General features: G+C 40.9%; 2 protein-coding genes across 5 annotated transcripts; one reads left to right on the top strand and one right to left on the bottom strand.

The window, feature by feature from the left end:
- The first annotated feature begins 77 nt into the window (after positions 1-77).
- Positions 78-1,657, top strand: mrpl14 (mitochondrial ribosomal protein L14). Of its 3 annotated transcripts, none has more exons than XM_079169310.1 (3): positions 78-123; positions 548-650; positions 1,197-1,657. In XM_079169310.1, exons 2-3 carry the CDS (start codon positions 571-573, stop codon positions 1,561-1,563), a joined length of 447 nt encoding a protein of 148 aa, XP_079025436.1. In that variant the 5' UTR covers positions 78-123; positions 548-570; the 3' UTR covers positions 1,564-1,657. The 3 variants fall into 3 exon arrangements, with proteins under 3 accessions (XP_079025436.1, XP_079025437.1, XP_079025435.1); XM_079169311.1 differs by having other exon boundaries at positions 98-123; positions 594-650; XM_079169309.1 differs by lacking the exon at positions 78-123 and having other exon boundaries at positions 283-650.
- Positions 1,658-1,800: 143 nt separating this feature from the next.
- Positions 1,801-10,035, bottom strand: LOC306702800 (calpain-1 catalytic subunit-like). Of its 2 annotated transcripts, XM_079168499.1 has the most exons (23): positions 9,918-10,035; positions 8,637-8,654; positions 7,841-8,087; positions 7,237-7,306; positions 7,038-7,156; positions 6,810-6,943; positions 6,550-6,718; positions 6,336-6,419; positions 6,155-6,240; positions 5,972-6,046; positions 5,582-5,742; positions 5,313-5,482; positions 5,183-5,194; positions 4,710-4,921; positions 4,577-4,616; positions 4,394-4,459; positions 4,095-4,152; positions 3,547-3,611; positions 3,355-3,423; positions 3,193-3,271; positions 2,992-3,105; positions 2,839-2,897; positions 1,801-2,753 (listed from the first exon to the last, which is right to left on the bottom strand). In XM_079168499.1, exons 3-23 carry the CDS (start codon positions 8,084-8,086, stop codon positions 2,727-2,729), a joined length of 2,115 nt encoding a protein of 704 aa, XP_079024625.1. In that variant the 5' UTR covers position 8,087; positions 8,637-8,654; positions 9,918-10,035; the 3' UTR covers positions 1,801-2,726. The 2 variants fall into 2 exon arrangements, with proteins under 2 accessions (XP_079024625.1, XP_079024626.1); XM_079168500.1 differs by lacking the exon at positions 5,183-5,194 and having other exon boundaries at positions 4,710-4,914; positions 5,294-5,482.
- Positions 10,036-12,712: the final 2,677 nt, after the last annotated feature.

Raw genomic sequence — 12,712 nt, 5'->3', positions numbered from 1 at the left:
TGTCGTCTTCATTGTGTAGCTTCTATACTTGTGCATTTCTAGATTGTCCCCAGCGCGTTTATATGACGTATGAGAAAGTCACAAACAACAAGCTAACTGGGGGCGGTAGCCGCTTTTTTTGCGGTATGTCAGATACTCTTTTACAAATACAAACGGTTGACATTTAACAACATTCTACAAACCAAAGTACAGCTTATCATAACTCTTGAGAGAAGTATTTATTTCTCATAAGTGAATGCATGTTGTGTTTATCAGCTAGCTCGGCTAAAGTTGGTTGGTCGCGTATTGCTGACGCGTCGCTTTTGACATTGGCATGGAGCGTGAAATACGGATATAACAAGATAGATATTTCATTCTTAATCCTTGACGCTTTTAACACAGTTGTTTCTGTATTAGTGTATTCTGGGAAAAGACTATAAACAAAATGATTCTGCTTCGTTACTCGTGCTGATTGATGCCACGTGATTATTAGCTAATGCTAGCGATATATTTAGCAAACCCTGTAGTAGCGTATTAGCTGATAACCATACATCACTTCTCTTTCTAGCTGACACATTATTCGCTATAATTATGGCTCTCCACCTGCTGTCAAGATCCCTTACCGGGCTCCTCGTAGAGTCATCGTCAATGATTCAGCCAAGGACTTTTAGGTAAGTTATTGTAAATGTTAGAGCCCGTTACGACTTGACTGCTGTGTGGTCTGATTGTTCTTGACACATTTTATTTATGTTGTTAAACCGACTCAGATCGATGAACAATATAGTGCCACAGCCATAACTATAGCAGTGACATTCCTCAGCATAATGTTGTTTGTTTATTGTAACTTAAAATGGATGTTTGACCTTCATTCTGCAAAATCATACATGCGCAGAGTTTAACCCTAGAAGACTGTTTTTATGTTCACCTGCTGAAGGAGGCACGTTTCTCTGTGGTAACTTCAAATCTAACGTTAGTGTAAGACGTGGATCTTCTCTTTAATACAGCCATGTCCTGCATCAGCCTTATAATTACATCTCTATTAGTCTGGAAGCCAATTATGGTCCAATATGAAACATAAACAAATGTGATGAGGAAACCTGAAGCCTCCAATACACATTGCATACACACACTGATAGAAAAGTAAGTTTCTTGCATGACTGCTGGGTCTGCAGCTGTAGTCATCAGCCAATTAACTTCTTTTTTTTTTGTCTCATCAGTGTATCTGCTGTTGCAGCAGCCATTCAGAAAATGTCAAGAGTGCGCGTTGTGGACAACAGCTCCCTTGGAAATACACCATGGCACCGCCCCCCGAGAGTGATCCATGTCTACACCAAGAATGGCGTAGGGAAAGTCGGTGACAGAGTGTTGCTTGCCATCAAAGGACAGAAGAAGAAAGCACTAATCGTTGGACACAAAATGCCTGGAGAACGCATGAGTCCCCGCTTTGATTCAAACAATGTTGTTCTGATTGAGGACAATGGAAATCCTACCGGAACAAGGATTAAGGTCCCTTTACCCACACATCTACGTAAAGTGGAGGGAGATTACTCGAAAGTCCTGGCAATTGCTAATTCATTTGTGTAATAACACAATTCTGTGCTGTGATTTGATATATACTGTATATTTCACATCTGCTTGGGGTTTTGAACATTTTATGATTGCATGTTTTTAATAAAGGGAGCGTACACCCAGCCACAATTGTCTCTACAGTATTCTGTTGTCACTTAATGTATGTAACGAGCTCGAGCCTTTGTTGACGTGCTTGGCATTTCACTGAGGCCTCTCTGTGCTTACAATAAATATAACCTTTAGCTTAAAGGCATAGCATATGAGCCAAATGTGGGTCAAACTCATGTTATCATGAATACAATGAACAGCCGTTAGGGTAATATTTTATTGAAGGCACAACATACATTTACTACACACAAAACACATGACTAGCGTACTTTTAATAGCAGTTTATAAAATCATGGTGTGATTTATAAGGCATTAAGTATCATGTGATCTCTGTAAATGTTACTTGAGTGGACTGAAATATAGTATTTCTCACAAATGTGAGGCAATTTCAGTAGCATCTTCCTAAAACTAAATCCTCAGTGCAAAATAACAAGTAAAACTAAACAAAGTTCAGATGCTTAATTTCAACTTCAACTAAAGAAAAATACTTGTGTAATATTAACAGGCTAAACTTTACATTAGATCTGTACTGCCATCTACAGGTCAAATTGTGGAACTACCAACTCAACACCGAGGTGTCCATTTCTTATTAATCTTTCTGCTCTAAAATTAGGACAAAGTGGAAACATGAGTCCAGACAAACTATACGACTTCACATTGTAAAGCATCATTACAGTAACAGGCTTCTTCAGATTTCTTCTATGTGTTCCTTGGCAGAACAGCTTTTAGTAAGTTTGAAATAATGACAACAGTGAAATTGTTAGTGAATCAACAAGGCACATTACAGCTCGTGATTGTTGTCATGCACAGAGTCAGAGACATGCTGTTTTTACAGAGATGACAGATCTATTTCCTACTGAAGGTTTGCATAGTTTTCTAAAATGCGTCTGGGAGACACTTGGCTTGATTGGACTTTGCTTAATATTATACAGCTATATTTGTATTTTACGTACGATGAGGTGTGATGTGTTAAAGGTCGCTAAGGTTGATGGATCATCAGTTCCCCGGGTTCGCAATTTGCAGGCACTGTGCCTTTACTCTATATCTCCCTCCAGTGAAGAAGGCCCTCTTCAACCACACATTGTCAGGTAAAGCCACTGGCAATACAAGAAATACAATTAGATACACAGAACAGAAAGACTGACAGAATGTATTGAGATTTAGTTTTTAAACAGAACTCACCTCTGTGACATTCATTTCAGCCTCTCCTGATCCCTCCTTGTCAAACTGCTGGAAAGACCCTGTTAAAGTTTCACAATTAATACTTTTACTAGTATTCTAGTCTGCAAACACACAGTATACATTTAGAAAAGCATCTGTTACATTAATACTCACTAAACATGGCTTCAAGCTTGACCAAGCAGCAGATGAAGTTGTCAAAGTCAACCATCTCGTTCTCTGCATAGCGGGCTACCAGAATCTGGTTCAGTCTGTTATTCAGTTTAAAACCTACACAGGATGACAATTAAAATTAAAGAAAATGTTACAATTTATCATCTGTGAGTGTGTTTACAGCAAATCATTAGAGTATTATACCTGCTGCCTCCACAGCAAGACGCATCTCATATGAGCTCATGGCACCTGACTTGTCGAGGTCAAAATCTCTAAAAATGACCTGGAAGACAGAGAATAAAATGTGAATAGAAATTTAGAGAATCTAAGTGTGAATACTGTTCCTTTGACTTTGTTATTATTTACCAGCCACTTTCGGATTTTGTTCCAGAGGATCTGGAACTCTACCAGCCCTAAACGAGCACTACCATCTTTCTGGTAAACGCGATGTCAAGGGGTGAAACCACATACAAACAATCGCAAGCATGTTTTATTTGTTTCTGATCAAATCAATGTAACATTTTTGATCCATTCCTGCCTGTTAGCTCAAGAGGATACGTCCATCAGGTTGACCATGGTCCTGCATGACTCCACACTGAAGCCATCAGTCTTCAGATCTTTGTCTGAAACAGCAGAAACACTCGTCTGAAACAGTCTGGTCTACAAAGACACAGTGGCAGAGAGGTTTGTAAGAGAGGCAGTCCAGGAAATGAATGGTCAACACCAGGGGTGTCACACATACAGCCGAGGGCCAGAATCGGCCTGCCAAATGGTCAAATCTTGCCCACTGGATGACTTTGTAAAGTGTAAAATTCACTGAGAGGTCATTGATTCCAATTTTTTTTTTTAAATGCACTGCTACTCATATTTCAACGGAAATCTCAGGCTGTTCATCGTCTGTTTTCTAAATGGATTGTTCATTAATTGTGAACGTTGTCAGAATGTACTGTTTTACACTAAAACAATGTGGCCCGTGACCTAAAATGAGTTTAAGATCATGGTGAACACTCCACAGCAGAATGTAATACCGTAGTGGAAGATCTATTACTAGTATTACATATTCCAGTAGCTATGAATTGTAAACTAAAAATAAACAGAAAACTCACGCCTGGTGACGACTCTGTTCAGAATGGTCCGAAGCTCGTGAATAGAAATCTCCATGTCCTGAAAAAGCACAGAGGACAAGAAAAGAGAAAGAATGACTTGATTTACTTGATTTTCCTCACCATAAACAAGGCTGATGCCATTTTGGATCTTTAAAGCTTTAGATGTTATCTAAAATACCACAATAATACGACTAATACCATTACCAACATTATAATATATAAATCATTTGAGCAGTCTTAGCAAGTACACAAATACAAATAGAGATGCAAAACAAGACTAATCTGTTTTTCAGACTTACCTCTCCTGCTAGCTGGGCGAACATGGACTTAAAAGAGTCATCGATGTCGTCTTCAGTTAATTCATCCTGTAGGAAACCAAAAATATAAAAGGCATTGGTTTACGATCAGGGTTCTAGTTATTTTCTAATATTCATAGAGAATAGTATGGAACGCATTTGTTTTAGTGTTTCACTGATACGTACATCATCCCCTAAATCGGCAGAGATTTCATCATCCAGTTCTCTGCAATGGACAAAAACATAATAGCATGAGATTAAGATATAAATACTTAAATTAACATTAAAATCACATCCAAACCCCCCCCCCCCCACATACTCTGTTTCTGATTGCTTCTCAGTGAAGACTCTGAGGACGAAGTCAGCCTCCTTACTGGCCTCATAGGTGGAGGGGACGATGAGATACTCTCCAGGGGGCAGACGGAGCCGCGTGCTCACCTCTCGCAGGTTGATGAAGGTCTCAGAGCGAGCGCACGATGAATGTTTCAAAAAGAAATCTTTCTTCAAATGGACATTCTGGCAGCCTCTGTACTATTGGCAGTAGGAAACAATACATAAGAGATGCACGTGCATGATTTTAGGTCAATTTAATTGAAATTATATATACTTATATTTATATACACTACTGCCTACCATTTCACAAAGCATAACACAGTGTTTATTTCTAATTTCTAACCAATTTAAAACTTGTTGAAATAGAATGAATATCTCAATCACGATGCAAGTGTGTGATTTTCATAAAATGAATGAATGCGATGAACACAATGTTTTAGTAATTGATGCTCTGCCTACCTCTTCTGGAATCTGTACAAAAGAAGGGAAAAAGAACATTAATGAGCTGAGGAAAAAATTAAAATAATAATGTAATGTACTGTAACTATTAGAAGGGCAAAGGGACAGTACTGATTTTCTCTATTCTCACCTCATAAAGAGCAAAGCCAATGGTGTGCATGTCCTGACCATGGCGCCGATATTTGCGGCGGTCCTTCTGCATGAGAGCTACTAGAAAACTGCACGACACCTCATCATCCTCTGGGTCATCATCCTCCTCCAGCAACGTGATCTTGTACTGAGGGTTGATCCAAAACGTGTCTGCACAGATGGTGCACTTGTGTTAGCCTGTTTCACAGTCTATGTCAGCGTGTATACTTGAAAGGCTTTTTTTTCTGTGACCGTACGGTTGGGACTCACTGGGATTGTTCCTGCAGCCTCCGGCGGTGCTGCCCTTCCGCCACGCGCCGTAGAACTTGATGTTGTTCCAGTAGCCGAGACCTTCCTCACTCAACGCATCGGGAGTCAAGTTACAGATCTCTAGCCGAGAAAACTGCGACTTGAATTCACTGAAGGACATCCTGAAAGATCAAAATATGAGTTTAGGATCAGAAAGCTGAATGCAACCTTTTTTAGAAGAATAGTTTGACATTTTGGGATATATATATATACACTCAAGTATCAATCTTCTCATGTAACTCTCTGCAAGAAAGTGAATGGGCGTTTTTCCCAAAATGTCAAACTAGTCCTTTAAAATACCAACAGTACATAATATTGCTCTACGGTACAGCAGCACCTGAGACATCTTACCAAAACTCCCCGTCTTCCATCTTCAGGTGCAGGTCCTCTTGTTCAGACGGGTCAATCTCGTCCCATTCAGAAGAACTACACACAACAAGACAAATAGACCGGAATAAACGTTTAGAAAGACATTAACCAAACAAAAACAGGGATGGAAAATGACTCAGTACACAAAGACATTTATTAACTCACTTGTCACTCCAGGCACCAGTCCACTCCACCTGACCCCAAGGGTTACGTATACGGATCAGGCGCTCCATGTTGCCGCGGAAATCAACCTACATAACACACAGAGTTTATGGGCAACTTAAGACCATTAGTATTATTCATAAGGGTAACCAATTAAAGACAACAGAGTTATACACAGACAGACCTCCTTCAGTCCAGTGACAGAGTAGGCGTGGCCCTTCACAAGCTTCTTGAATGTAACAGCCTCCATGTCGGAGGCACCGGTGATCTGCAATAATATGAAAACATGATTACCACACAGAAATAAATAGAAGCACTTTTAATGTTATTGGCTTTCTCAAGATGGCACAACATTGATCCGCGTGCCTTGGTGGCGTGCCAGCGTGCTCAGCACTCACATCGATGGAGCAGCCCAGCAGAGAGCCTCTCTCCAGGGCTTTGCCAATTATCCTGTGCAGATCTTTGGGAGCACTGCGGAGCTCGTACATCTCAGACACCCCGCCCGTGAAGTCCTCGAACCCTTCAGTGGTGCTTCCTCCAGACAGAGCCTCATAGGAGCCATTTAGCCTGAAGCCACAGTGAAAACGCACTTGCAATTACTACTGCATACACTCGCGCTGAATAATTTAATAACTGGGTAGGCTCTTTTAATACCTACTTAGCATAAGCCTTCTCCAGGAGTGCACTCCAGAATTCATTGCCCTCAGCGGAATGGACAAACATGAGTTCGCCGTCTTTGACAGGCAGTCTGTCATCTATCACAACGTCCACCCATTCGCCGAACTGCCAGAACTGCAACACAGCAATAATCAACTACTCCATCAACCTAAACTGCTTTCCTTACACTTGATAGGAAGCGCAGTGCATGGAAGATCTTGAAGTATACCTGAAAGTGGAAGATTCCGGCATAATCATCTTGGAAGGTCTGGCCATGAGGGACAACCCGATGAAGAAGCCTCTCATTCAGGGTGAGAGAGCCGATGGCTGCTAAGAGCCAGCAGTCGCCTGCAAGTGAGAAGAATCTAATTATCTAACTTTTTTTTTTTTCCAGGGCAGATTCAACATTAACACCAACAAGGGCTCACCCAGCGCTCCCTGACAGATGTCAGTTCTGGTGGCACCACCCACGATGAACTGAGGATCGTCGGTCAGTTCCTGTGGAGAAATGAAATGTCTGGGTGACAATCAAATACGTCAAAGTCTCAGAATTCAGACTAGTCAACCGTTTCACAATCTGCTTTAAATCTTTCAAGCCATTGCTATTCTTGCATCTACACGTCAACTTTCCTGTGTCTTAATGAAGCACTGTAAACAAATGTCGGGAGCGAGGGAGTGGTCAGGGAATGCCATGCAATGCCAACAGCTGCAGTGGCCCGAGAGGTTAATGTCCCTACTTGTCCTGTTCTGTCTGAGTTTGCAGACATGAACTAACACAATGTCATAGGATATGTCTGTTTATATGATACGTTTCTCTGGCAGTCAGAACCACATGCTTGTTGTTGAGAAATGTTACATGAGCAGCAATCCAAAGAATGATGAGTGAGCTATTTCCACTTTATATCCAGCTTTAGGTCTGGAATCTGTGTCCTAAAAACATATTTTCATCTGTATGTGGGTGTAGCAAAAGTACATTTGTTATCTTGTGTCCTACTATCAATGTCGTTTCATGCATTAGTAGTCACCACTCACCGTGGGCCTCATCCACTCCACATCCTTAGTTTTGGAGGAATAGGGGGCGAGCTCCTTGAAGCCCAGGGATGGAGGCTCAGCGGGGAAATAGGAGTCTTCAAACAAGCAGCCGGACTCCAAACATTCCTGCTTCAGTGCCTCGTAGTCCTGGTTGGAGAAGTGTACAGCCTGCTCATTGGAGCCCATGCCTTCAGCTCGTAGCCTGTTGGCCTGTATGGTTGCAGATATCCCTCCGGTTGGATACATACTGGTGTGAGATAAAAATATATGGCTGTGTGAGTATGCACAGTGCTGTCTATAAATAGCAGAGAGCTAATCGGCGACACACTCTAGTCTAAGGGTTACAGCACAGCAATCAAGTGTTGGAGGGTGTGTGAAAAAAATGAATGTTCATACTAGTGATAAAGATTCTTTTCTGCATTTGAACAGCTGATACTGGCACTCCATGTGTTCATTTATTGACTGTGTGGGTTTAGCAACCTGAGGGGATTTTACATTCTACAATTAAAAACAACATGATGGGTATTTTAACTGCCCTGAGAGTGGTGGGCCTGCATTGGTGGGACTTGTGACCTCAGTATTTCTAATGTCCTGGCTACCGCCCTGTAACAGGCAAATCCTGCAACTAATAATTGTCACTTATAATAAAAGTAAATGCTCTGCTATGTAAATTTCAGTTAGAAGCCGTACAGAAAATATGAATAAGACGAAAAGCTATTTCTGAGGGATGTGAGAGAAGCTAACACCTTAAACACAGCAAACCCAGGAATAACAAAAGCACTTTAAAATATGATACCTTGTCTGTATGGGCAGGCTGAGAGGGAGAATGAGACAAAAAAAAGAGGGAGAGAAGGGTCATTCACTAAAGTGTTGGCTCAGACAAATATAAAGTGCTTTCTTCTTCAAATAATCTGGATCTGCACTGCAGAAGCTTGTGCAGCCCTAATGGACATTAGTGTTCACCACTCAGTGGGGGTGTCTTTCTCCTCTCTGAATGCACTTGCTTTTCTATGCCGGACAGTTTCACAACTTCCAGTCACGTCTCAAGGGAGGACATAATAGCTTCGTGAGGAAACCAGGGGGATAAAAAGAACCACATATGCTGGCTGTTAGATTTAAAGTTTTTACTTGGCTGTCCCCGTCTGAATCAGTGAAGAAGTAAAAACTGGGACATTGGATGATCTTTTATATTACTCTGCTCAACTGGACAATCATCCTAATGAGCTCAGTGCAGTAAACAGTGAAGTAAGAGGGGAAAACTTGGATGGAGCTACAGTGGTGAGAGACCGGGAGAATCCATGAGCAAAAAAATGACTGAGTTTAGTTTAAATAAATTAAAAAAGGATGTGTTGCTGTGCAAAACTGGCTATGCATTTGATAGGAACAATTCTGCGGGCAAGGACATTGTTTATAGAACTAGCCCCCCCTTTGCACCCTGAGGCCTCTCATGGGTTTAGAGACTGCAGGAATGTCCCTCTGCTCTGTCTAACAGCGGGACAGAGACTACTGCTGGCCAATGACCAAAAGGATACATCTATTCTTCACGTTAGGGAAAAGCTGATCCATGCATTCCTGTGTTAATGATGTCATCTAAAGGACTTCAACCTCAACAAAGCACTAAAACAACCAACAGCCTGTCTGTCTGTCAAAACACTGGCTTACCCCTCCACCCTCAAACAGGCAGAGGTATGCTGCACGTATGTTGGCTGCGTTGTGAATTCATAGGCCTGTTACTTGCAAAAAGTCACAGCATGTCACGCAGGCTTAGATTGTTTACAGCACCTGTTCGGTAGTACACGCAGGCCTGTCTTGTTATGCGATCATGCCCGCAGCCTGCCACAATGCATATGTTTACAACACAATCACACTCATTTTACACTGGATGTCATAGCTGAATCTGAATCTGGGTGCCTGAATATGACAGCTGTCACTGTGTCGACTCGTATTAGTGCTACAGGGTGCAGTTTAATAAATCACACAAACCGCACGGTGGCCTACACTACAATAACACCATGGAGCACCGTTAATCTCAATATGGCTAAATTAACACGTTCAGAGAGAGAACAAAAAAACTCACCACCGATTTAAAGGCAATTTACGGCTCCTTCAAATTAGGTCCGATAGTGATAATCGTATAAATCTGTGAAAGGGGGCAGTGGTTTAGTAGCCAGGAGCGCAGGTCCAGGTCCAGGTCCAGCCCCCTCTGCTAAACACAGTACAGGATAGACCAGCCCCTACAGGAGGAGGGGCCACCGCTCTCACCCAGCCAGCACCCCCACACTCTGCGGCTAGAGGCGCTGAAGACAGCGGGGATCAAATCAAATACATGCTGTTCAGACCAACACTTTAAGGTAGATAAAGATTAAAGTAAAGTAAGACTGAAATTACAAACATCCTTTTAGAATATTGTGGCATAGCTTTCAATTCAGTTAAAAAGAAGAAGTTATTCACACTGCTCAAACAATCAGAAGGCTATATGCCTAACAACTATATTGTTCCGATGGCAATACATATATTAATGAATATTATATAAGATGACTAATATCGTATGCAAGATGTTGTTATAGCTCTATGTTTTATGTTATGTCATGGCTTGGTGGTCATGGCACTGTATGTATACGATATACATGTAGCTATATGCTATATGTATACATGCATATGGGACACCAAATATGTTTTGGTGGAAGGAATACATTTTCAGTCAGAAAAAGTCCACTTCAATCCAAAGAAGTGACAGATTTCTTCTTGTTAATATGTTATAATAATACATATTTTCTTGATAATACAGAGTGGAATTTACTTACAATGCCCATAAAAGTAGAGGTAATTATTTTAGGTTAAGTAAAAATGAATTTAACAAAGAGAAACAAACCTCCTTTCCTATGCAAATGTTACTTGGGTGAAATTACTTTTTTATGTCAATCCTCTTGCAACCTGAAACAGTTGGGTGTCACATAATGTGGAGTAACAATAAGGTCAAAGGTCACCCGAGGAGAGACAAATATTTCTACGGATGACACTATCCTTTGTTTGGTTATATTGCAGCCAGGAGTTTGTGTTGTTCCATATACACTATATTCAGAAATGAAAGCGAATTTGAAATATGATATGTGTTGGAAGGTTAACATGACTGGTACTCCTTTAAATGTTGCTTGAAAGTCAGTGTATGAGTTTATTGAATCAAAATGAAAGTGACAATCTTACTGTCAGTCGTCCCCTCGACAAAAAGCCAGTGGGATTCTTCCATTTAATTTAGGATTAATGCAGAAAATAATCTCTGTGGCAAACAAATGTTTATGCTACTTACACGTTCAGCAAAATACTCTTCACAAATGAAGCGCGAGTATACACAACAAGGCTGTGAAGGTGGACTAGTCGGCGTGATGATGGTACTTTTTTTAAGACACCTAAAAGCTTCAAAATTCACGAGAGGTATCTACCGTCGTATTTTTTACCGTAGAAGAAAACACAAACATATCTTAAGCTTGTGTCAACCACACATTTTATTTCAGGCATCTAACAATTTTTTTCTTTTTTAAAAGACATGCAACGTGCAAAAATGCAAACTCATTTCTGGGTTTTGGGACTCATCCTTCATCACTCTCTTACACATCCATGATCTACAGAAGCGGGTCTGCCGTGTTCTTGCTTCTGTAATTCTTTGCTCACAGTATGTGATGCTAACAAGTTTGCAGTATTAACAGGCTCAACCTTGCTGAATATGTAGTAGCCGATTTGTCTAAAACAGGTAGCTAATGTCAAAGTCAAAGCAATGCCCATTCAGTTTAACGGTATCTTTTACTTACATAATGACAATGAGTGATGTCTATTCCATGTCTTGTAAAAACAACAGTAAATGCATAATTAATCATTTGTAATGCCACATAAGCCCAGTAATCATGCACTCTGTCAATACTGGCATTAGCAATAGTGAAGCACACAGATACAAATCATGATAGAAGGACTGTTTGTAATGGCTTTTACGACATTACAACTCATCATAAGCTTTCATTACAGTGTTACTGATGTTTTCAATGCTGATCCCTCACTGACTACCAGCAGCTGTTGTTGAGTATGTCAGCAAACTGCCTCAAAACATCAATAAACAAGAAAGTCAAGAATTGTTTTATTTATTATTTATGCTTGGCCTACATTTTCAGTTTGTACTTATATGAATGAAACAACTAATGTCCTTTTGGTGTGTCTCGTGAAAGAGGAGGGGTTATTATTGGCACTCTTTTGTCATGTTCACAAACAAGAGTGTGTGCACACAGCGACCCACCCTCGTACCAGCTTCCCACAATAGTGGGAAGCTGTGTGGATAACCTCAGAATTGTTATCCAGGAGGGTACTCCATCATGTCCATTGGGTGTGGAAGGTTGGCTCCTAGAAATATGGCTCATGTCTGGTACAGAAGCATCAATATCAGCTTGGAAATCGAGAAAAGTCCAGTTAGTCTGCAGAAAGTATTCTGTTGTTGTGTCTGTATAAGCTTGTGTAAGTCAGACACAATTTTATTTCTACTGTTGATCTGTCTTCTTTACTTGAGCAGTAACACACACTGCATGTGCAGCTCATCGCGTTGACCTCCACGCGGATCAGAAGCAGCCACTCTGCACCTCCAGCACTGCTGATGGTCTTTTCTGTTTTCCATTCTGAGGTAATCTAAACAAGGGTGGATTCATTACCTTGTATTCATATCCTTGATATGTGGTGCTTCTCAGGCTTACAGAACAAACAGTGTTGTATTCAGCAGCTGGAACAGCAGTGTAGCTAAACCAGTTGATCACCTACAGGGAAACTGTTTGACTGAGGATTATCTTTGTCTGTACTCAGCATAGAGGATGTAAATACAGAATAAGGATATAAGGA

This window comes from Pholis gunnellus (assembly GCF_910591455.1).
Source record: "Pholis gunnellus genome assembly, chromosome: 11".
NCBI classification, from domain to species: Eukaryota; Metazoa; Chordata; class Actinopteri; order Perciformes; family Pholidae; genus Pholis; species Pholis gunnellus.
This window is presented reverse-complemented; position numbering and strand designations above follow the sequence as displayed.

What these genes read in the sequence shown, in the direction of transcription:
- LOC306702800 (XM_079168500.1), bottom strand. Translation starts at nt 8,086, where the DNA reads ATGTATCCAACCGGAGGGATATCTGCAACCATACAGGCCAACAGGCTA. An exon ending in CCATGGTCAACCTGATGGAC is followed by an intron (nt 3,424 to 3,546) that starts GTATCCTCTTGA and finishes CGCGTTTACCAG; the next exon opens with AAAGATGGTAGTGCTCGTTT. An exon ending in ACAAAATCCGAAAGTGGCTG is followed by an intron (nt 3,272 to 3,354) that starts GTAAATAATAAC and finishes TCTGTCTTCCAG; the next exon opens with GTCATTTTTAGAGATTTTGA.
- mrpl14 (XM_079169310.1), top strand. Translation starts at nt 571, where the DNA reads ATGGCTCTCCACCTGCTGTCAAGATCCCTTACCGGGCTCCTCGTAGAG. An exon ending in ATTCAGCCAAGGACTTTTAG is followed by an intron (nt 651 to 1,196) that starts GTAAGTTATTGT and finishes TTGTCTCATCAG; the next exon opens with TGTATCTGCTGTTGCAGCAG.